Here is a 24757-nt window from a genome sequence, read left to right as displayed (position 1 = left end):
TACATACACATGAAGAGACATACTTGCTGTGTGGTGTGTAACATGTGATTTGAGAGTTGGTAGTTAAGATTGGAATAAAACTACCCATGTTTCTGAGGATTTGTGGGCAGTTGACAGTACCTGGGGAGAGGGGCTCATGAATCACAAACATTGTCCTGGTTAGGGTTACTAGTGCTGTGATGAAACACCATGACTAAAGCAACTTGGGGAGAGAAGGGTTTAATTTCAGCTTCCACTTCCGGGGAACAGTCCACCACTGAGGAAAATCAGGGCAGGAACTTGAAGGCAGGAGCTGATGCAGAGGCCATGGAGGGGTGCTGCTTACTGGCTTACTCAACATGGTTTGCTCAGCCTGCTTTCTTATAGAACCCAGGACCACCAGGCCAGGAATAGCAGCACACACAATGGGCTTGCCCCTCCCCCACCAATCACTAATTAAGAAAATGCCCTCATCTGGATCCTATAGAGGCATTTTCTCAACTGAGATTCCCTCCTTTCACATCTCTAGCTTGCATCAAGTTGACATAAAACTAGCCAGCACAGACATACACAACACATATCTCCCAAGAATCTACAGACAGTTAATAGTTGCTAGAGGAGGAAGACAGATTTCTTCAGTGGTACAGCCACTGGTAAGGTACCCATGACCCTGTGAATAACCTCTACCCATGATCCTGTAAGCAACCCTAATGAAACTCACTGCATCAAACAAGGGGGCACGAGGGAGACAGGTCAGCACACAAAGCCCCGCCGCACAAGCAAGAGGACCTGGTCGAAGCCCTGGCACCCATATAAAAACTGGACGTGGTGGCACACTTCTGCAACCCAACACTGGTAGGAGGCGGGGGCAGTGACCCGAAGAATCCTGGAGCCAACTGGTCAGGCAATCTAGCCAGTCACTGAGCTCCAAGTTCAAAAAGGGACCCTGAAAAACAAATAAATAAAAATAAACAAGGTGACAAATGACAGGATAAGACGCCCAGTGCTGACTTCTGGCCTCTTTACACAGGCACATCACACACACACACACACACACACACACACACACACACACACACACACGACATGAAAATAGATGAGGGACAAGTTAGGAAGAGGTCAGTGGCGTGGGAGAAGGTATGTGGATAATGGGGAGTGAATATGATTAAAATATAAAATTTATGAAAATGTCATGATATACCAAAATTTTTTTTTTGGTTTTTCGAGACAGGGTTTCTCTGTAGCTTTGGTACCTGTCCTGGACTAGCTCTGTAGACCAGGCTGGCCTTGAACTCACAGAGATCCGCCTGCCTCTGCCTCCCGAGTGCTGGGATTAAAGGCGTGCGCCGCCACTGCCTGGCTTCACAAAAAAAAAAAAATTTTTTTTTAAAGAAAACTTGTGTTTGCATCAGCCAGCTATCAAGGCACATCAGAACCACAGAGAAAGCACTATGGCATAAACACAGAGAGCACATGTGTATCTTTTCACAATGTCAAGACTTGAAACGATAGATTCACAACATGCAGTGGATTGATTGGCAACAATTTGTCAGATAACCCTGCCTACCTTAGAAATTGACCAAGACAGATATAAGTTCTTTCATTTTAATCTTACTGGTAATATTAACTCTCTCATCACATAGTATTTAGTACATAGTAAATATTATTATGTATGTGGTCATAGAATAAATGTAAGTTGACAAGGCTACATACAGTTTTAGAAGCAGGTTGATAGAAACAGAAAACAGTCTCTCAGTTTGGCAAGGCACAGGCCGAAAAACTACAGTTTGACATAATATAGAGTAAGGTAGGTGATGGCTATTCTTGGTTGTCAACTTTTGACTACGTCTGGAATTAACTACACCCAAGCAGCTGGGTATATCTGTGAGGAATTTTTTTTTCTTTTTTCTTTTCTTGGTTTTTTAAGATGGGGTTTCTCTGTGTAGTTTTGGTGCCTATCCTGGATTTCGCTCTGTAGACCAGGCTGGCCTTGAACTTACAGAGATCCGCCTGGCTCTGCCTCCTGAGTGCTGGGATTAAAGGCGTGCGCCACTGCTGCCTGGCTGAGGGATTTTTCTTAATTAAACCATTTGAAGTGGGAAGACCCACCTTTAATCCAGATCTTTTGAGGTAGGAAGATTCACCTTAAATCTCCATCTATCTATCTATCTATCTATCTATCTATCTATCTATCTATGACTTATTAGAGTGATTTACAGGCTGTAATCCAGCTTGTTCAACAATGGCTGCCTACCAATGGAAAGTCCAAGAATCCAGTTCAGTCTATAAGATAAAGATATATAGACAGAGATAGATATTCATTAGAACCAATAGAATGAATATATTAGAACTGATAAAATGAATATACATAAACACACATACACCATGGTATAGAATATATGTATGTACATATACGTATACATAAATATACATACATATACACGTGTATATGTATATGCATGTGTGTATGTGCATACATACCATGGGTATAGAACTATCTATTGGAGCCTAGTAGGCTCATCAATGAATACCCAAATGAAGACCATGACTCCTCCTCTTGAGCATCCATCAATAACCAATAGCTCCCCTCAGGGGAGGGGAGGGCCCCACAAGCCTGACTGCTGGCAGGTCTAGTCTTATGCAAGCCCAGTGCATACAAGGACAGCTGCTGTGAGCACATTATTTCAATGGCCGTGTCCTATCCAGAAGACAGCCTTGTGCAACCCTTCTCTCTGTCACCCAGCTCTTACATTCTTCCTTCCCCCTCATCCACATTGTTTCCTGAGCCTTATAGGAGTGGTGTGAATGTTCTGTTTATGGCTGAGCACTCAAAAGTCACTTATTCTCAGCATGCTGAACAGCCTGAGTCTCTGAGTTTACTGCCATTCAATGCAAAGAGAAGCTCCTCTGATCAAGACTGAGGGTAGCATTTGGCTGTAGAGCTAAACAAACATTTAGAAGGCAAGCTAACAAAACAACAGAAAATGAATCCAGGTGCTTAAGGAAAGGCTATAGGAGGAACTTCTGTGCAGAATGGGAAGCAGATAACATCTTCAATCTTCATTCCCTAGAAACCTATTGCTTCTGTAACAATATCCATCTCTGTGTTTACTATGTGCGTTTTAAGGGCTGAGGATGTAGCTCAGTTATTTAAATGCTTATTTAGCAAACACAAAGCCCTGGGTTCAGTTCCCAGCACCATATAAACCTGGCACAGTAGCCTACACCTGTAATCCCAGCACTTGGGAGTAAAGGCAGGAAGATCAAAAGTCCAAGATCATCCTTAGCTACATAATGAGTATAATGAGTTGAGGCCAGCCTCTGAGATACAAGGGACCCTGTCTCGTAAGAAATAGAGCTTATTCAATACTTGTGGGTAAGATGGTAGATTAGAAGCCACAACACAGAAGCTCAGTGACAGAGAAAAATTATAGTCAAGATAATACACAATAAGTTCTTCTCCTGAGAGACAAAGGAGATGGGAGAGCTGAGCATTGGAGCGCAGCTGTGACCCCTCTCCAATACAAACCACATAACCAAATGAAGCTGCAACCATACTAGACTAGAGAGCTTCAATCCATTCTTGTGGTAGGCAGAATAATGTCCTCCTCAAGACATACACACTATTTTCTCAAGTCTATACACAGTCTAAGGAAGGAAAAGGACAGTCTGTAGCTAGAGTTTTCCTGCCTGGCCCATAGTCAGGACAAATCTCTCTCACCCGACAGTCCCACAGCCGCTCAGACCCAACCAAGTAAACACAGAGACTTATATTGCTTACAAACTGTATGGCCATGGCAGGCTTCTTGCTAACTGTTCTTATATCTTAAATTCGTCCATTTCCATAAATCTATACCTTGCCACGTGGCTCGTGGCTTACTGGCATCTTCACATGCTGCTTGTCCTGGCAGCAGCTGGCAGTGACTCTGACTCAGCCTTCCACTTCCCAGAATTCTTCTCCTCCTTGTCCCGCCTATACTTCCTCCTGCCTGACTACTGGCCAATTAGTGTTTTATTTACTAACCAATCAGAGCAACACATTTGCCATATAGAACATCCCACAGCAGACAGTCCACAGTCTAGGGGGGAAATGTTTGCAAACCATGTCTTATTCAAAATACACAAATTCCCAAATTCAATAACAGAAAAACAAACTGCTATGGTTTTAGTATGAGTTGTGTCCTTGAGAAATTTATCAACCTAGCCATCTACTCATGAACATTCACCAAAGAGAAATATGTATGTTTGTAGGTCATGAAACTAGAAGAGGGAATCTTTAAAGGGAAGGGAGAGATCTTAAGGGAGGTGGGAAATAAGCCAAAGCAATACATGCAATGGGAGGTCGAGAAGGGGCTAACTGCAGAAACAGAGGAAACCGGTTAGAGAGGAGAGGAGCACACAGGAGGGGAGTGGGGGAGGGGAACAACAAGACCAAAGCATGATGACAAGCATGCATGAAATGCCATGATAGAACAAATCTATTAATACGTATGCTCACCAAACGTTAATAAACATTCCTCCAGTCTTCAGAGGGGAGGAACTGGAGAGACAGTTCAGAGCTAATAAGTGCACGCTGCTTGTCTTAATTAAGATTACCATTGCTGTGTTGAAACACCGTGACCGAAGAGCAAGTTGGGGAGGAAAGGGTTTATTTGGCTTACCCTTCCATGTTGTAATCAATCACTGAAGGAAGCCAGGACAGGAACTCAAACAGGGCAGGAAGCTGGAGACAGGAGCTGATGCAGAGGCCATGGAGGGGCGCTGCTTACTGGCTTGCTCCTCATGGCTTGCTCAGCCTGATTCCTTATAGAAGCCACGCCCACTGGCCCAGGATAGCACCACTCGCAATGGGCTGGGCCTCCCCATCAATTATTAAGAAAATGCCCTACAGCAGGGTCTTACAGAGGCAGTCTCTCAGTTGAGATTCCCTCCTTTCAGAGAACTCTACCTTGTGTCAAGTTGACATAAAACTAGTCCAGATACTTATCTTGCAGAGTATCCAATTTCAGTTCCCAGTACCCACATCAGGTGACTAACTGCCACCTGTAAGTCCAGATGCAGAAGGATTACACACCTCTAGTCATAATCATACATACTGATACACATAATTTAAAATAATAAAACTAAATCTTAAAACAAACACATCCAGCAGACCATGATATGTGCCTATAATCTTAACACTTGGAAGGCAGAGATGGAGGCTGGAGGCTAGCCTGGGCTACATGAGACCCTGACTCAATAAAGTAAAATAAAACATACATTCATACTGTAGCTTTTAAGCGTTTGATATGTGTGCTATAACCCATATAACCACAGAGGTTAGGTGTCAAGTAAGGGACTAGAGGAGAGGGCAGATAGAATATAGTGTAATAAATCTTTCTCTGCCCCACCAGCCAGCTCCCAAATAACAACACAGAGTTGTATTATTAATTATAAAAGCTTGGCCTTAGTTCAGGCTTGTTTTGAACTAGCTCTTATAACATAAATTAACTCATGTCTATTCATCTACATTCTGTCACATACTGCCCATTCTGCTTCTTCAGTGTCTTCTGGCATCTCTCGTGTGCCTAGATTCATCTCCTCTTCCTTTCTTTCTCCAGAAACCCCGCCTATACCTCTCACCTAGCTATTGGTCATTTAGCTTTTTAGTACACCAACCACAGCAAATACATCGTCACACAGTGTACAAATATCCCACAACGTATATAGTTATGGAGAGACATGGGAGGTACTGGAGTGGGAGGATTAAATGAAGAGCAGGATGGGTAAAAGGGGCAAGAGAGGGAATATGGAGACAACTAATACTTGAGGGCCATTTGAGGGGTCATATAGATACCTACTACTATAGAAGCTTCCTAAATATATACATATATAAGAGATTTAAACAGTCGCCAAATAATGGGGGAGACAAGGCCCCAACTAGACATCTTTTCCCACCAAGTAAAATATCCACTGCCAGGAATGGGTTACATATAGTTGAGTTGTTAGCCAACGAGACCCCATGGAAACCTCCAAACATCTCAGGTTATTTCCAAGGCTATTTGTTGTTCTCTACAAATTGACGATAAGTTCCTATTGCTGAAGACAACATTTATATACGTCATTGAACACAGAGAAGTCGAGCTGGTACCTTTACCCCATTGACTAGTGTTCCTAGAACTGAAATGTACCCTGCACACTACCAGAGGAGAAAGGTAACCACCAACCTAGCCGCAAACCCTGAAATCTACAGTGGTGCCCTGTTCCCATGATATATTATGGTATAATAGTGGCATAAATGTTTTAGGGGTAACAAACCACTCTCTGAACTTAAGGCCCACACCACAATGCCTGTGGCTAAGAACCTGAGACTAGCTAGACAGGAGAAAACCAAGTATTATTGTTCTGCTAAAGAAATGTAGCAATATGACTCCTAATGACCTTCTACCATACCCATAGATCAGTGCCTTGCTCAGCCATCATCGGAGAACTAACAGAGAACCACACTGGCCAATGTGCAGGCAGTGAGACATTTCGGAACACTAAGTCCTAAATGGGATGTCTTCATCAAACCCTTCCGCTCAGAGATCCGGGAGTATGTGGAAGAGGGAACATAAAGACTGTGAGATGGAATGGATGTGACACCAAGTGTCTTCCAGATACAAAAGGACTGAGGCACACATGAACTCACATAGAGTGTGGCAGCATGAACAGGGCCTGCACAGGTTCAAAACAGATGGGGGTCCCAGCACTGAAAGGGGGAAGCAGACATGAGCTCTCAGCCCTAACCAAGAAACTCTCTGCAACTGACATTCTCTAGCAAAGAAAAAAGCAATTTTCTCCAATGGAGTCCCATTGGGTATATTAACTACACTGAAGGGCAGGCCCCATGCCCGGTATATAGATGGCCAACACTAAAACAAACTCAATGGCATTTTTATAGACTTTTTGTATCATAGTTTTGTTTGGGTTTTTGGATTTTTGTTTTGTTTGTTTTTGTCTTACTGGTCATTGCTTGTATGTTGTGGTTTCTGATTTTTTGTGGTTTTGTGGGTTTTGTTTGTGTGTATGTTTCTTGTTAATTCTGATTTGTTTGGGTTTTCTGTTTTCTTTCTCATAAGAGAAAGGACTGGGTGTCAGATGGGTGAGTAGGTGGGAAGGATCTGAGAGGATTCAGGGGAAGGGAAACCATGGTCAGAATATATTGTGTGAAATTTTTTCAATAAAAAAGTATGAAGAAAGGGGTCGTGTGTTCCATTAGCAAGACAGAAGTAGCAGCATATTGGAATCACTTCTCTCCTAATGCTGTTTTGCTCTTGTATGCTAAATGCCAGTGGCTTCATTCATTTTCTTATTGCCCTGTTTGTATTACTGTTTTCCCAATATGAAGCCTGTGGGCCAGGGCAGAAGCCAGGGTAAGGGCAGCAGAAAGATTAACTAATGCCTTCTCAAGTAAGTCTGATAGTTTCCAATTACAGCATCAGTTGATTTAACTGAAGTGTTTTGTAAACCAAATCCAGATACAACGAAAAAAATCTATTCTAATTCTGCCAAGGACTTTTTGTATTTGTTGTTGTTGCTGGGTGGTTGATAAGTGCATTAAAATACATTAGGTACTTTAATGTGAAGCTCCACAGCTTCTGTTCTGAATGCCTTTTTTTTTTTTTTTAAAGATCTATTTACTTAATATGTATACGAGTGCTCTGTCTGCATGTATGCCTGCAGGCCAGAAGAGAGCAGCAGATCTCATTACAGATGGTTGTGAGCCACCATGTGGTTGCTGGGAATTGAGCTCATGGCCTTTGGAAGAATAGCTAGTGCTCTTAACCACTGAGCCGTATCTCCAGCCCCTTGAGTGCTTATTCTAATTGTATAAAGTTCATTGAGTTGTACAGATTTGGGGTCTGGTTAACTTTGGTATGTGATTTTTAATTTATTTGCAAGCTGATTAATAACGTTTATAAAATTTAAAAAAAGAAGAAATACCTTTACTAGATTCACTGATAGAAATAAAAAACTAAATGTCAATCTCTTAAAAAAAATAAAAGCATACAAAGACTTGTAGATTAATGCCTATAGCAGCTTTATTTGCATTACTCCAAAACTGGAAATTTCCATAAGTCTATCAATAAGTGAATGAACAAACTGGGAAAGCCAAACAAAGGAAGTTATGTATAACACAACAGAGGAATCTCAAAATAATCTATACAGTAAGAACCAGACCAAAAACTATGATTCAATTTAAATAAAAGGAAGTGCAAACTGATTTCTAGTAACAGAAAGGTGTCTGGGCAGAGGGATCTGATGAGTGGCAGAAAAGGAGGATTATAAAGAATAAGGAACTTGTTTGAAGTGGCGTTCCCATCTTGATTGTACTGACGGTTTAAGGGTGCAAACGTGACAGTAAATTGTGTCCATTTTAAATAGTAGTTCACTGTACACCCTTTATAAGGGCAAAGCTATTCATTTTTGAGACAAGATCTCACTATGTTGCCCTGGCTGGCCTGGAACTATCTATTTAAACTAGGGTGGCCTTGAACTCAGAGATCCACCAGCCTCTGCCCCGCCCCTGGTGCTAGGATTAAAAGCGTGTGCCACCATGCTATCTTTAAAACAGTTAAGAAAAATCAACTTGATAGTAATCCTAAAAGTTGTATTAGGAGGAGGAGGGAGGGGAGGAGGGGAGGAGGAGGAGGGGGAGGGGAAGGAGGGGAGGCGGGGGGGGGAGGAGGAGGAGGAGAGAAAACACTACAAGCGGATGGGGGTTTTCTGGCTGTCTTGCAAAGATATGGTCAGTAAAGTGGGGACCAATGAGAGAACTGCAGGTCCAGTCTGGCCGCCTAAGCGGGCGTAGCTGGTGTGAGCAGGTCTCTGGGATGAGTCGGAGGGATGAGCGAGAATGCAGACCAGACACTCCTCCCTCGCGCTCAGGAGTGTACCGAGGAGCAAATGCATCCCCACTGGTCTGCATGAAGTTGTAAACAGAGGTGAACAGTTTGGGTCCGCGGGATTGGGAGAGCGACGGCTGTTTCTGCTGTGGTTTGGGTTTGGAGGCCGTGATGTAGCACAAATGAAAGCTGGCGCGCACAGTCAAGAAGGAAAACACTCCTGTGACCAGAAACTCCCTCACCACAACTAACAGGGAATCCCGCGGCTCAAACTCGGGCATCTTTGCCCCCGAACTCCCGAATCCGGGGATCAGCAACTCCACCTTCTTCCGCCCGGAAGGGCTTCAGCCGCCTACAGAAGGGGAAACCCTCTCCCAGCCACCGCGCACCTCATCGCAGTGCGCAGCCGCAAGCGGGGTCGCTTTACGGCCGGAGGGGCGGGGCGTAAGCGTGTGGCGCAGAAGGAGCTTAGGAGCGGCCGGGCTTTTTGCGACCGGGCGTAAGTGACGACGGAGGTGGTGCGACAGCTGCTGGAGGGCCGAGGAGGCGGGTTTGTGTTCCCAGGGCCGAACCAGGATGAGGCGGGGGCGCGGGTCCCGGGCGCGGGTAGCTGGAGGCCCTCGGCTACAGCCATGAGTGGAGGGGAACGGCGAGGGGGAGGCCTTGGGCCCCTGTGGGCGGCGGGTGGCTCCCGAGGGCAGGCGGGCCGGAGAGCCGGCTCCAGGCCGGGAATCTGACCCGCGTCTTCCCCGAACTCACTCGCAGAGCGGCGGGTCGTGTCCTCGCCATGAGGCCGCAGCAGGCGCCGGTGTCCGGGAAGGTGTTCATCCAGCGAGACTACAGCAGTGGCACGCGCTGCCAGTTCCAGACCAAGTTCCCCGCGGAGCTGGAGAACAGGGTACGCAGCCTGAGCCTCCCTTGCACCTGCCTGCCCTGGGGAGGGCGCGTCCCTGGGGCGGGAGGGAGGGAGTGTGGGTCCACCCTCCCAGCCGCTGTCCCATGGTTCTGGAGAGCAGTAGGACCTCCAGATTGCCAGCAAAAGATGTACGAAGAAGGTAAGGTCTAGGACTTGGAGAAGGACTACTAAGGCCACTGCTCAGAGTACAGAGATCTTATAGAACTTTAAGATGCACGCTGCCTTCAGTCAGTCTACCCAGGAGTATCCTTAACAGGACACACACACACACACACACACACACACACACACACACACACGGTGATTGACACCTGGATGAGGCGCTAATTCCTAGGACTCCAGGCCACCTCATACAGCCTGTGGTAACCTATATCCTACTGCCTTTCCACGCAAAAGAAAACGTCATCATTCTCATGACCGATGTTTGTGGTCACTGTGCTGATCATCCTGTTCAGCCGAGAGGGTTTATTAGTGATGTGCCAGGTAGGCCAGACAGGCCTTCTTGGAACCTGAAAAACGTACCTGGGCCTGGGCAGGAACGACAAAGGAACTTGTAGGGAACTCTTCACTCCCAATCGTAATCACTGGGACACTGGGAGCTTCCCGTTTGCCTTTCCTACCAAAACAGTCATCAGGGTATATATAGGGCCTTTGGGTAGCCTTGTAAACAAAGGTGGGTTTGTTTACCATGTCTTCAGATTTAACAACACCAAACTGTATCCTACTGTAAAAGTGCAGTGAGCATGAGTTAATGCCTGTGTGATCCTGTGTCTACCCAGTGTGATTCTCTTCTTCTTCAGCCGTATTACTCACATTCTGTTTCCTGTTCAGAAGTCAGTTTCTGAATACTGAGCTAGGAGGATGAGGAACTTAGAGGTAATTAAGCATGGTGTGGGTGTGGGGCTAAGAAATGCTGGTGGTGGACTAGGTGGGTGGAGATGAGTGTGTCCTAGAGAAATGTGTCCTAGCCATTTAAAATCAGCACGTCGGTTTGTAGGCTGGGTGTGTAGCTCCGGGCTAGAGCCTGTTCGTGGCAGGTTGAGGGCCTAGGGTTCTGTCTCCAGCACTGAATAGTCAGGCCTGTAATCCCAGCTACTAGGGAGGCTAAGGCAGGAAGATTGCAAGTTCAAGACCAGCCTGGGCAGCTTGAAGGTACCCTGCTCCAAAGTAGCTTGAAAAGAGCGGGAGTCGTGATGACATAGTTCAGTGGTAGACCATTTATCTAGCATGTGTGAGGCTCTGGTTCAATCCCCGGGATCGTCTGATTGTTAGTGTTGGGAAATCATTGATTCATTATCTTTCCTTAAGTTTAATTTATGACCATAGGCAAGTTAGTGGTCCAGTTGCCTTTTTTTTTTTTAAACTATGATTTAAAGATCAAGCAAGATTTAAAAAGATACTGTATAAATAGGGTATGGCCATGAACACCAGGGTGCCAGAGGCAGGATTCTGAATTACAGATCGATATGGACTGCATAGGAAGACTGTCTCAAAGAGAGTAAGAAGGGAAAGAATAGTGTGACTTTGATTTACTTGTTTGTGAAATGCCATTTAGATGTCTTTGTTGGTTTAACAGTCAAACTTCTCTCTTTACTGAGCCAGACACATATATGCCAAGTTAGGCACTAGTCTTTATGTATGGTAGAACTTTTCTTTGATAATCTTAAATTTAAATAACAAGATGTAGTCACATTATCCCACATATTATTACAGGAAATTGATGTTGCTAAATTCTGGCATCCAAAAATGGTACTTCTTTAAATTGATAAACCCCAGAACTGCTTGTGGTACTGAGCACTATATGGAGTGTGCCTTTGACTTTTTTAGTGTGTGAGTTAAACACTAGTTTATACCTTAAACCACTTGGGAAAGCTTTTATGTGTACATATTGATTATAAGTTTAAGATTTCCTTACTTTGTGTGATGGGAAAGGTTTACTTCTCTACTAACCTAGAAATACTACTTATTGCTCTGCCAGTACCCTGATTTCATTCTGTGAGACTGTCACACTGTGCAGCTTCGTAGAGAAAAAAACCAATATACAAATGTCTCATATTACATTACAGTAAACAATAAGTGCATGATGTTTGAGTGTGCAGATGAATTGTGTCAGTTAATAAGTGTGCTTCCCTCATCTGGTAGAATGTGATGCTTTGATACCTGCATACAATAATTACACCTGCTTCTGACCTAAGAGACTTAAGAGCTCAAGGACTGGATCATAAAATACTATCAACTTTCGGAATGATTTATCTGGGCTGGATATGTGGCTTGATGATAAGGTGTTTACCTAGCGTGTTTGAGACCCTGGGTCAGAATGATAGTGTCCATTGAAATGCTCTACTAGTAAATAGGCATTTAAAATTCTAGGTTAAATTATAGAAATTTGAAGTCTACAGAACATTGTTAGAAGAAAATAAAAACAAATTATTAGGGCTGGAGAGAACTCAGTTTTTAGAGTAGTTGACTAGTGTGCAGGAGCCCTGGGTTCTGTCCCCTGCTCCACATAAAATTGGGTGTGATGGTGTTTGCCTTTAATCCTAGCCAGATGGAGAAGATACAGGGATCAGGACGTGAAAGTCATCTTGTCTTTAGCTATATAATGACTTTGAATCTAGAGGGACAAACAGGATGGAGGTAGCAGGACTGTCCTCTGCCACTTAACGACAGGAACGTGATCTGAGAAGTGGGTTGTGAGGCAGTTGCGTCCTCTGAGCATCATGTGTTGTATATATGCCATGGAACTAGTGATACAATCCTCTGGGACATATACAGCCTGCTCTTAACTAAAGTATCACTGGGAGACAAATGACAACTGTATTAGTGTGAACGTAGGGTAACGATGTCACTAAATAGAGGTTAGAAATGGCTTAATGTGAAGCGTTGTGTCAGTTTGAGAATTCTGCCCCTCTCATAGTATAAGGATCTAGAAACAAAATAATTGCTTCAAAAGAAGAGCCTGAGAAAACAACATAGAGCTTACCATTTGGTCACGCTACTTAAAATACTCTTGCCCTTTTGCCTAGTGAATTCAGTATTTAGATGCTTGTTTTAAGCATACTCTCAATTGGAAGTGATGGTGCACACCGTAAACCCCAGCATTTGGACAGGCAAGGGAGGGAAATCACAAGTATGAGGCCATCCTGGGCTACAGAGTGAGACTCTGTTTTGAAAAAAAATAAATAAATACTCTTCCAAGATAAAAGGAACCTCTTATGTGCCCCTACAGTTAAGGGTGTCTGTATATAAAGACTGGCCATAGCATTATAGGAACTCAAAATACAAACATATATGACTAGAAAGAGTATCTTTAGAATTTCAGTACAGAGAAGTAGCATTTTGAACTTTCAAGATTTCCAGTATCCCATAAGATGGATAGTTAAACTCCAAGCAGTCATATTAGTAACATGGGTCCAGATTTAATCACAAAAAAGTTATTTGCCTTATCTTTGGGGGTTTGTTTTTTAATTAGGGGCTTGTTTACAGTTTCAGAGGGTGAGTGGACTCCATGACCATCATGGTAGGGGGCATGGCAGCAGGCAGGCAGGCAGGCATGGCGTTGGAGCGATAGCTGAGAGCTACATCTGATCTGTAAATTGGAGTCAGAGAAAGAGCTAACTGGAATGGCAAGAGTCTTTTGAAACTTCAAAGCCCACCCCCCAGTAACACACCTCTTTCGACAAGGCCACACCTTTCTTAGCAAACAATTCCACAACTGGGGATCAAGCATTCAAACATGAACGTATGGGGGCCATTCTCATTCAAATCACCATAGCCAAGAATGACCTTGCACTACTGATCCTCCTGCCTTGGCATCCCATATGCTGGAACCACAGTGTATGCTACCATGCCTGATCTATTTCTTGTCTTTTAAATTCAGAATATTGTCAAAACAATAAGGTGAAATTGTGGTAGCAAACAACGAGTTGACCATCTTTATTTCTAAAACTTAAATTCTTTCCTTCCTACAGATTGATAGACAGCAGTTTGAAGAAACAGTTCGAACTCTAAATAACCTTTACGCAGAAGCAGAGAAACTTGGAGGCCAGTCATATCTTGAAGGCTGCTTGGCTTGTTTAACAGCGTACACCATCTTCTTATGCATGGAAACTCATTATGAGAAGGTATGGCTACATTTGTGTTCAGAAACTGTAAAAATCATGAAAGAAGAAAAGTTTTTATATAGTAACAGCTGCTTTAAACCTTAGAAGCGTGTATAATAATAATTCAGATTTTGTTATTGCTCCTATGTCCAGAGCACATGGGAATGAGTCCCAAGTGTTTCAGAACAGGTTGAAATGTGTATTGTATATCTGCTTGGAGTGACAGATCAGTGGCCAGACTCCACATGTAAAGTGAATGTAGAAAATCTGTATGTCTTCATTATCTCCAGTTTTTTTGAAAGAATCTTTTACTTTGTTTTCCAAAATTTCATCTTCACTCTTATCCTCCAACTTGAGTTCTCCTCTTTCAGCTGCCCACCAGACCCAGAGTTGCTGGTGCCAACCTAAGATGCTCAGAATACAAACGTCTCACCTCCCTGTTCAGGGGTACCCTGTCTATTTAGCCTGTCTTTAGGTATGAGAAATGAAGAAGAAAAATAGTCATCTGTAAAGAGCTGCAGGGTTTTCTGTTTTCCCGTTTGTTAAGGCGTCATACTGTTCTCTGCCATCTTCTCTGTGGATGCCCTTCCATCTCATTCTTAGACTCCTAACTCATTTCTCTGTGGTCTTTGCTTTTCCGGCCTGCCTTTCACTGTCTTTATAAATACAGCCTTAGTTCCCCTGCCACTCCTAAGTCAGTGGCCTGCCTTCTTTCCCTGGTTATGGCTCAACCAGCAAGATCCTCCTGAAGGTGTCAGGTGCCTTCCTAGCTCTGTCTCCCACACGCTTCCTTCACTTGTTTCAACGGCCAGACTTGGTTAGTTTTCGGTCAAACAGTAGGTCTGTGGTGCTCTTCACCCAGTGCCCGTTCTTTCCATTTCCAGCTACGACCAGTCCTGTTTCCTGTTCCTTCCAACTTTACTTCACTCTTATAATCAGATTATTTCTCTCTTGTGTCCTGATAACATTCAATGATTCTGTCCATTTTCTGGCACTTGTGACGCAACACTGTAGCACATAGGGATATGTGTCCTCATCATCTTTCCTCTTCAACTACAGCTATGCCTTAACCATTTCGTTACTCATTTTAATGCCTAAACTATGTTTTGACTATATTGGGCACTCTTTGAATATGAGTTAAATAAATGATTATGTTACCACAGTAAACTCCAAACATACCTGTAAATTCTTAGAGTGCTCACAGAATGAAATCCTGTAAGGTTGTCCACAATGCAGACCACCTAAAAGAAATGTCCCTGTGATGATCATACATTCCATGTAAGGGAGAGCAGAAAGAGTAGCAGATGGAATGTTGGGTCTGCTGGAGACTAGATGGCTCAGTAGCAGAACACTTTGCCTAGCGTGGGTAAAGCCCCTGGTTTGCTCTCTAGTGTCACCGAAAGGAGCATGTGACAGTAATCTCAGCAATTGGGATCAGGAAGTCAAGCCCAACCTCTGTTACCTCGTGAGTTAAAAGCCAGCTTAGGCTTCGTGAGATTGTTCTCAAAAAGGTAAAGTAAACCGTGTGGAGCCGCAGCCGAAAGTGTTGCTTCATTCTTCATAGCGTCCTCACATGTGCCCTCCTCACCCGGGTCATCATTCTGTCTTAGGAAAAGCGTGTGCTTAGCTAACTGAAGGAGCTACAAATGCATTCCTGTGTCATTTTCAAAATCAGATTCTTCATCTGTGTTTAGTCTTCGGGCCTCTTTTTTACTTTTTTATGGTCTGTTTGATGAGTAAAGGGTCAGGGGAATTTTTTTACTTTATTTATTTTATTTTGGGGGCGCGGGGGTGCGGGTTTTGAGCCAGGGTTTCTCTGTGTAGCTTTGCGCCTTTCCTGGATCTCACTCTGTAGACCAGGCTGGCCTCGAACTCACAGAGATCTGCCTGGCTCTGCCTCCCGAGTGCTGGGATTAAAGGTGTGTGCCACCACTGCCCTGCTGGTCGGGATTTTTCTCATTCAAGAAGTATGTATTCAAAAGCTTGCAGGAGCTGCAGAGATGGCTCAGCGGTTAAGAGCACTGGCTGCTCTTCCAGAGGTCCAGAGTTCAATTCCCAGAAGCCACATGGTAGCTCACAACCATCTATAATGGGATCTGATGCCCTCCTCTGGCATGTAGGCATACATGCAGACAGAGTACTCATACCAAAAAAAAAGGAAAAGAATATTAAAAAGCTTGCAATGCTATGCCAAGCGAGAAGCCAGGGACAAAACTGTACAAGGCAAACAAACATGGTTGCTGACCTTGTGAGGTTTCTAAGCTAATGCTAGCAAGAGGTAACAACAGGAGAGAAGTAAAACCTACACAAGTGTAGTTGTTAGAAGTGCTGTGAAGGAAGCAAACTGGCTTCAGATAGAAAATATCAAGGGGGACCTGCTTAAGGTTGTATGTGATCGGAAAAGGCCTCCAAGGTGCTGACACCGGATAGAAAACCTCATGCCACTCAGACAGAAGTGCGTATGCAGAATCACTGTGAATTTGATGGGTTCTAGAAACCAAAAGAAGATGCTGTGGCTCAAGATGAGGAAGAGAAAGGGTGGCCAAGGATGAACTTGATGAGAAAAACAGGAGCTGTATCCTGGGGGAGTGCATAGTGCTTGGGAAGAAGTATAGATTTCATCTCTAGTGTAGCAGGAGCAACTCAGACTTTATACAGAAGACAGATAGGGCAACACTGACTCTAAGTGGTCTTCAGGCCTGTGGGAGAAGAGCCCAAGAGTGGGAAAGAACAAACAAGTTAGGAGTTCACAGAACTCTAAGCTGAGAGTGCTTGGAGTAGGGGCAGGGCAGTTTGGGGGAGGGAAGTGACTGGTTCCGAAGGACGAGTCGATAACAGAACCAGGATCCACAGGAGCTGACTTCAGGGGAGGAGGGAGGAACAAGGAATTTCCTTCAATAAAAACGTGGTCGTCCAGCGGGTGCTCTTGGAGAAGTGAGTTTCTGCCATCGATGGGAAAAGTACAACCTCTGGAGTGACAGTTGTAGGAGGAAATTAATAATTGGGTACCAGACAAGTCATTCTAGCTACAGGGTCTTGACACATTCATTTTCTTGGAGTTCTCTCAACTATAAAGTAGATCTTGGAATTAATCTGTTGCCTCACATATAGTAAATGTTAATAAACATTTTCTTGAAGTAGATTTTCAGGAAAATATTTTCCTGCATTTACGTATCGTATGTGCACACACACGTATGCCAGGACACCTGTGGAGATCAGAGAGCAACCTCGGGTACCGGCTGGTCCCCCTCTGTCTGATTGAGACAGGTTCTCATGTGTTGTTCACTGCTGCACATTCCGGGCTAGCTGGCCCTCAAACTTCCGTCTCCTGCTAAGGTGTGCTTGTATTGCTGATGCTTGTGCCTCTGTTTCCAGCTGTGCATGAGTTCTGGGGATCTGAACGCAGGTCTCCCCATCCACTGTTTCCTTTACTTCTCCAGTGTTTTAAACACTAAAGTTTCTTAGTCTACAAACAGTAAACCAAATATAATGCTTACACTTTATTGTATGGGTTGACTTTTCTGAAATTGTCAACAATCCTTTAAAACTTGCTTGAACAATTATGCATTTTGTTTTTTATAACATGCTGTTTACTGATTTCCCCGTGAAGATAAAGACGTCAGTGTTACTTCTCCACTGCTATCTATTAGGATCAGAGAACAATTGAGCTTGTAGAAGGTTCTCCTCACTGTCGGCTTTGTTTACCCACCAGAAAGCATCCCTTCTGCCTGTGGGCTGTCATTAGAAGGACACTTGAGTATTTTCTGAAAATACTGAGATTCTGATCTCAACTCAGCCTGGCTCGCTATCTTTCTAGCAGCCTATTTGAAGTGTCACATTCTTAGGAAGAACAGTTGTCTATTCTGGAGGTTTGGTCATGTTCATGTTTCATTTTGTAAACATTACACTAGTTGAGGTTGTATTGAGTGTTTGGAAATAAAGTAATTTTGTTACATATTTTGGTTTGTTTTAACATTGATTTATAATATAAGAACCGGTGGATGGCTCAGTGGATGGAGGAGCTTGTGTGTAGGCTCGATGACCTGAATTTGAGCCCTGGATTCTACAGGGTGACGGGGGAAATGAATCCCAATAGTTGTGCTCTTAGCCTTCACACATGTGCCCTGGTCAGACACACACGTATGTACACATACACATAGAAAATCAATTTAAGCATGAATAAACTGTCATATTAAGGTCTCTTGGGACAGAAATATCAGGTATAGTTTGGGACAGCTACCCATATTAACAGTTTACTGTTACTAGGAATGAAGAGTCCAAAAGCAACTTGCATTGCCTTCTCCAAAATAGTGTAAGAAAATTGGGAATTTATTTTTAGAGAGAGAAAGAGAGGGAGAGAGAGAATGAATCATTTTGTTTCTGAACTGATAGCCAGATGCCCAGGAATGGTACTAAAGATTAAACAGAAACTTTGCCCAACAAATTATGTTTAAATGAAATAAAGGAATGAATGCTGCTTCCTTGCTAATCATCTGAGCCCAAGGAGGAAAGCTGCTCTCAAGGGATTCGTTCTTAAAAACCATCCATGCACACACTTCTGTGTTCCCTCTATTAATGGACTGGGGCTAAGGGAGACTTGGTTTCCAGTTTCCCATTCTGGTGGTTGAGGTAAGGAAATTGGAAAGATGATTGAAAGTCCTGAGTTGAACTCATTTGCGGGCTGCTTCCTTCCAGTCATGAATTTAGAGTGATTGACAGACTATGAAGATAATGCCTGTGGGGTTTGCCCAGAATGACCAAGCACAGCTCACATCCTTCAGAGATCACTGAAAATGAGGCAGTGATACACACATTGCCGCAGGTAGTTAGGTTTAAAAAGGGATTTTTAGAAGTAGTGTTTTAAATTTACTAAATAAAGAACCATGTAGATTGCTCTTTGAATATCTATCCACACTGTTTTTAAAAAGGGAATAAACCTGAGATTACCCCAAAGATGGAATCTAAATAGCATGCATATATATGTGTATTTGTATATTTTCCTTCAATAAGAAAACTAGTTGAACTACAGTAGAGCTTTATATTTTAAGTGAGTTTATACTGGACTGTCTCCGTTGAAACATCTACCTCCTTTGTTCCTTCTCCTGGTCCGTCTGGCACTTAGTCAGTGCTTGGCACCCAGCGCTGCTTTGTTTTCTTGCATTGCTTTCCTGTGTTGTGACCAAGTTTGCAGCCTCCTTGGCTCATAGTGTGAATCTAAGGAAGTGAGGGGAGCCTAAAGACCAAGTCACAGTCCTTAGAATGCGAAAGCCAGAGAAGGGAGCTGATGACTTTGAGCCTGAAGTAAAGCATGTAGCTCCTTGACTTTAGGTAAATCCATTGGATGCATTTTCTTACTCTCAGAATTGACTGTTTCTCAAAGTTCTTTTGTGTCCTATCTGGGTTTTGTCTACATTTGTTTTGACTTTTACAAGCTTAATACTAAATTTATAATTTGAAGTTCCTGTCTAGGAAACAAGAGCAAGCTACAGAGTATCAGTGTATGCAAACATAGGAATGATTCAAGACACCTGTGCTCAGAAGCCCCGCAAGCACTCAGTCTGTGTGCTTTACAAAGGAAATAAACCTCCTGGGACCGGGACAGCTCCCTTTTGTTAGTGGCAGAGTCGTTACTTTAAATGGCTGAAAACACACAAAAGGGAGAAAATACAGTTCTTAAGCAGCAAGAATGATCCTTCATACTAGAAGAGGTCACATTAACTGATGGGACTTTGTGAGTAGTAGAAGGAAGACCGTATGTATAAACAACTGCCCTGTGTCCAGGACGGGGGAGCAGATTAGAGGTCCGTTCTCACTGTATTTGTGTACATTTGCCCTGCACTGGAGTCCAGCACACTGTACACATTGTGTCTTGAGAGCAGCTGATAAGAGCCAGATAACAGACTCTGTTCTGCCTTGTAAAAGTCAGTGTGACTTGCATTGAAAACCAGCTCACTGTCTGAATATTTTGAGATCTAGCTAACACTTCAAATGAAATCTATAAAAAGCTGTGGTGTTTCCTTTTGGCAGGTCCTGAAGAAAGTCTCCAAATACATTCAAGAACAGAATGAGAAGATATATGCTCCCCAAGGCCTCCTCCTAACAGACCCCATTGAGAGAGGACTCCGAGTTGTATCTTTTTAGTCCAGATCAGAAGGTCTAAATATCTATAAAAAGAAAATTGTGATAGTACTATTTGCCCTTTGCCAGAAAGAATTTAATTCCTACTCCTTCTTATATGTGCATTCGGAATTTTCATATGAATTCTATACCATAAGCATCCCTTCGCCAACATGTTCTCTTAAAGCACATCTCTGAACTTTGCATTGTACAGCTCTCGGGATTATTTAGTATTCTGGTTACTATATTTCTTGATTCTGAGGGCATCTTATGGTAATAATGAAGCTTGTAAGAGTAATATATCTCAGCTGCAGAAACTGAGCCTGAAGCCCCTTTGAAATGTGTGGTGAGATTTGTCATCCAAATAAATTGTAGTCTACAGGTTCATCTGACTAGTTGAAGTCTGTTATAGATGCCAGATGTATATTTCTATCACCTTTGAAATACTATCCATATTTTTAGAGGCAATAGGCCTTGAGAAATCACTAAGTAGATTTGGTAAATAAAATTGAAAACCCTCATTTACTTGATAAATGAAGTAATGGCTAAATAGTTTTTAACCTAGTCACATCATCCTACACCGTGCAGGTGATAACTTCAGAGTTTTATTTTACTAAGCAGCAATGGTTTATTTAGGGGTCATGAACTCTCTCCCAAGAAAACGCTTTCATATAATTTCAGGGCATTTTGAGCCCCTGAATTCCTATGAATTCTAAGTTGTGAATCTCCTGGTTACAAAAAAAAGATACTTTCCAGGGGCTGGAGAAACGGCTCAGTGGTTAGGAGCACAGGCTGCTCTTGCAGAGAACTTGGGTTTGATTTCCAGCACCCATGTGGCAGCTTACATCTGTAACTCCAGTTTAGGAAATCAGACACCTTCTGACCTTCGTGATGGGCACTGCACATGCTTTGTGTGTGTACATACACGCAGACAGAACATACGCATAAATAAATGGAAAGAAAAAACTTTGCAGATTTTTAAAACTAGCGTTTTAAAAGTAACTATACTCAAATCATAGCAGATAATTAACTTTTTGCAAGGCAGAAAAAGCATGTTTAAACTGAAGTAGGAAGACATTTTAATAATTCAAAGATAAGCAAGACAATGCATAAACCAAACTGCACGTCATTTTGCTGTGGTCTGCCTCCTTCATGTGTTACAGTCTAGTGTGTTTTCTTAACGGCCATGCTGTTTAGATTGAAATCACCATCTATGAAGACAGAGGTGTGAGCAGTGGAAGATAAACCATAGACTTAAAGGTGAATCTGAAATCACATGGCTTATATGCAGTTTAAAAATGTTTAATTATGCATGACTTTTTCCCCTGCTTGGCAAATAACAGACTAAATCATGTAGGGTATTCTACTCATTGTATATGCTTCAGCTAATCACAGGTTCACTTTGTATTTTAAATGTGTATGTAACCCAAAGTTTATTTGGTTATAGACTTTCATTTTCATGTTCCCCCTTTGTTATCTTAGACTGGTTGTTACTGTGACATTGAGAGAGGAGTTTGTTTGGCTTGTTTCATACTGAGCTGTCCTGGCCTCCTCAGAGTTGGGTGTCATACATAGAAATCAGCTCAGAGATTCTCCTGCCTGTATGCCTTGCCTTTGAGGAAACCCAGGGGCATTTCAGGAGGGAATATGGCTTCAGAACTTTTTGGAAGAAACTTTACCTGGAGGGTACAACATACATTTCATTCTTTAGTATTCCTGAATATCCGGGTGATGCCCGTCAATAAATAGGAACAAGTTAATTACAGTAATAAAAGCCTGTAGTTGGATATTCTTGAGCCTGTCCTTGTATTTGTCCAGCTCTCTAAAGGACAGAACGGTACTTCACTGCCCATCCATTTCAGTTACAGTTCTGCCCGGCTTCGCAGGTGTCTGCTCCTGATTAGCAGGCAACAGAACACAGAACATTGAAAGCACACACATCTTCTAGGGCAACAAAACTAGCAGATGCCATTTGTGGGCTCCTGCTCTGCTGGGTATTGTGTTAACTGCATTTCTGAATCGCGCAAGTCTCCACTTCAAATGAGCAAACTGAGAGAAATAGACTAGTGATCACGGTCACACAGCTAACAAGTGTTGGATGAGCTCAAGGCTGATGAACCACAAAGTCACATTCTAGACCATGCTTCATCTCAGTGTTTGCAGCACAGGAACATACAGAAAGGACAGATCATGGGTGTCTTGATGTTAACCCCCCTTTCTTTTTTTTCAGTAGCTTTTTAAAAATCCATTTTGTCTCCTGTTCATTTCCTGAATCCTATAAATCACTCAGCATTCCAAAACTGCAGTCTTTTAGCTGTAATCAGCATGTCACCTAAAGTCTTGAAAGCCAGAGGTCTAAATAATGACTGCCATATGTTTTCTTTCTTTTAAAAGGCTTTGTTTTGAACACATAGCATTACTTGTCCATACATTTTCTCATGTACAGTTCCCAGTCTGATATTTTTCAGATGAACCACCAGGAACTCTCTGTGTGGTTTTTGTGATGTGCCGTTGGAATAAGTGTTATCAATTACAGCTGCATTGACTTTGCACAGCCCATTTGTCATGACTCATTTTGTAGCCGTTACTACTTGAAAGATGTTTTTCTGAGATGGTGTAAAGTTGTGAGCAATTATACCCCAGAGCCTGATGTATCGATATTAAGGCAACAGTGACATTTTGAAGTGGAAAGATTTGCATTAGGAACTTATAGATAGTTGCATGGATGCAAATATTTTTGTTCAGTACAGTGTAGTTTTCAGAGCTTTGTGCTCCTCAGTTCCAGGATCCAGTGTGGGGTAGGATGTTAGAGAAGGACATTGAACTGAAAGAATGGCTTATTTAGTTCAGCTATTTCTCTTGAAGTCTACAAGGGTATCTATAGTTTGAAGTATTATTAGATGGGGATTAATAGTGTAACATGAAATCACAAACATGGGATGCCTTTACTTTTTAAAAGATCTTTAAGCAAAAGGTATTTTGCCCTTCAGTTTTCTAATATTGTATTACCTATAGTAGATAGATGTTTTCTCCCTAACTTGTCTATATTTAAGGATGAAATAGGGGTGGGAGAGATGGTTCAGTGGTTAAGAGAGCTGGCTGGTCTTCCAGAGGACTCGAGTCCAATCACCAGTGCACCCCCTGGCCATGACTGGAACTCCAGTTCAAAGAATCTGACGCCCTCTCCTGGCCTCCCTGGCACTTGGACACGTGTAGTATACAGATAGATGTAGGCAAAACACCGGTACACATAAAATAAAGGTTTAAAAAAAGATGAAATAAATTAGTGAGTGAGAAAGTAGTTGACATTTGTTAGCACTTCCATGACAGCACATTCTAAGTGATTGATCACCACAACTCTGCTAAACAGTTGGGTATTAGCACAGCTCATGTCATTTGTAAGAGGTGCTTTGCAAGGTTATGTTTAGCATTCCTTTCTAAAGTATTTACTTTTCACCTCTTATAGATCCCGCCTCCAGCAGGGACCTTCGTCTATCCACTGGCCGATGGCCCTACCTCCTCTCCAGAGCGTAATTCTCTTGTATCTGCTGCCAGAGCCACGGTGCCACACCTGGAGTGACCTCTCGTCACTCAGCATCTACTTTGTGTCTCCCAGTTGTGTAGGACTCTGTAATCTTTTATTCATTTCCAAGAAAATACAAAGAAACATTTCACTTTTTAAAATTCAAAGCCATTTAAACAATAGGCAGTTGGTCAGCCTAAGACAAAGTTTTTCTTACCTGACACCAGTATCATTGGTTCCAGCCAGTTCCCTAGGTGGCTTTATAATTCAACAAGTCATGTCTTAGCACAGTTACTCCCCCAGATTAGTGACAGGTTTTGAGGGTGTGTCACACCTGTGCTTTGGCTAATGCACCACCCAGATCTCCAAAAGCTGCCGGTCTTGACGTGATTCCGATCTTAAGATTGATTTCTGCTGTTTAATTTCAGAAACCGAAGCTCCCCGAGAAAATAATATATGTTATTTGTTTAGTATTGCAGTTATTATTAAAGCAGTATTTAATGCAATTCAGGTTATTTCTTTGAAAGCATTTATGTTAATGTGCATTACCTCGAAATGTTGGGAAGATGTTGTGTGTGTTGCTTGTTCATTACACAAATAAGTAAGCACAATAAGTAGATGCCCGGCCATCAGATACGCCTGTCCCTGCTCTGCCCCCAGTGTGTAATAAGCAAGTGTCCTAATACACAAGTGACATTTAACTCTAGTTTTGTTACAATATAACTTAGGAGAAGAAGTTGATAGGAATTATACTGTATGTTGCTAATCTGTAACCTACTCATGAACTCTGATTCATAGCCTCCTCACATACAGTATTCAGGGCACAGAAATCTTTGGATTGACTCGGTAAGTTTCGGCTTCCACATTAAACTTGCAAGTTCAAGTCAATTTTCCCTGCTCTTCTTTATCTCTATACTCGTAGTATTGGAATTCTTATGTCCTTTCTTTTAGGAGTTTGAGAGCACTGTATTTGGGAGAAAGTTAAGAAATCTAAAGAATGAATGAAGCAGTTAAAAGTTTAACTTTTAGAGGTATTGTAGGTGCTAATACTGGATTTAATCTTTCAGATTTCATTTGTTTTCTGGGCCTTGTAGTTATTCAGTAAACCCCATAGATCTGTGTAATAATTTAATTGTATAAACCTCATTTGTTCCTTTAAAGCCTATACTAGTCTGTCTGCCTTTTAAACTTGTTGCAATAACTTTGCTGAAATACTAACTAACACTTAGTAAAACTTTTCTTAAATAAACTC

General features: G+C 42.6%; 1 protein-coding gene across 4 annotated transcripts; it reads left to right on the top strand.

Moving 5' to 3' along the window:
• Positions 1–9290: 9290 nt before the first annotated feature.
• On the top strand, positions 9291–24757 carry Golga7 (golgin A7). 4 transcript variants are annotated; one of them, XM_028887800.2, is made up of 6 exons: positions 9291–9396; positions 9612–9744; positions 13734–13886; positions 19893–19994; positions 21180–21242; positions 23449–24757. In XM_028887800.2, the coding sequence occupies exons 2-5, from the start codon at positions 9634–9636 to the stop codon at positions 21225–21227; spliced, it is 414 nt and encodes a 137-aa protein (XP_028743633.1). In that variant the 5' UTR covers positions 9291–9396; positions 9612–9633; the 3' UTR covers positions 21228–21242; positions 23449–24757. The 4 variants fall into 4 exon arrangements, with proteins under 4 accessions (XP_028743633.1, XP_028743634.1, XP_037067538.1 ...); XM_028887801.2 differs by having other exon boundaries at positions 21175–21242; XM_037211644.1 differs by lacking the exon at positions 9291–9396 and adding an exon at positions 9413–9452.

Source organism: Peromyscus leucopus, chromosome 17, assembly GCF_004664715.2.
Source record: "Peromyscus leucopus breed LL Stock chromosome 17, UCI_PerLeu_2.1, whole genome shotgun sequence".
NCBI classification, from domain to species: domain Eukaryota; kingdom Metazoa; phylum Chordata; class Mammalia; order Rodentia; family Cricetidae; genus Peromyscus; species Peromyscus leucopus.
This window is presented reverse-complemented; position numbering and strand designations above follow the sequence as displayed.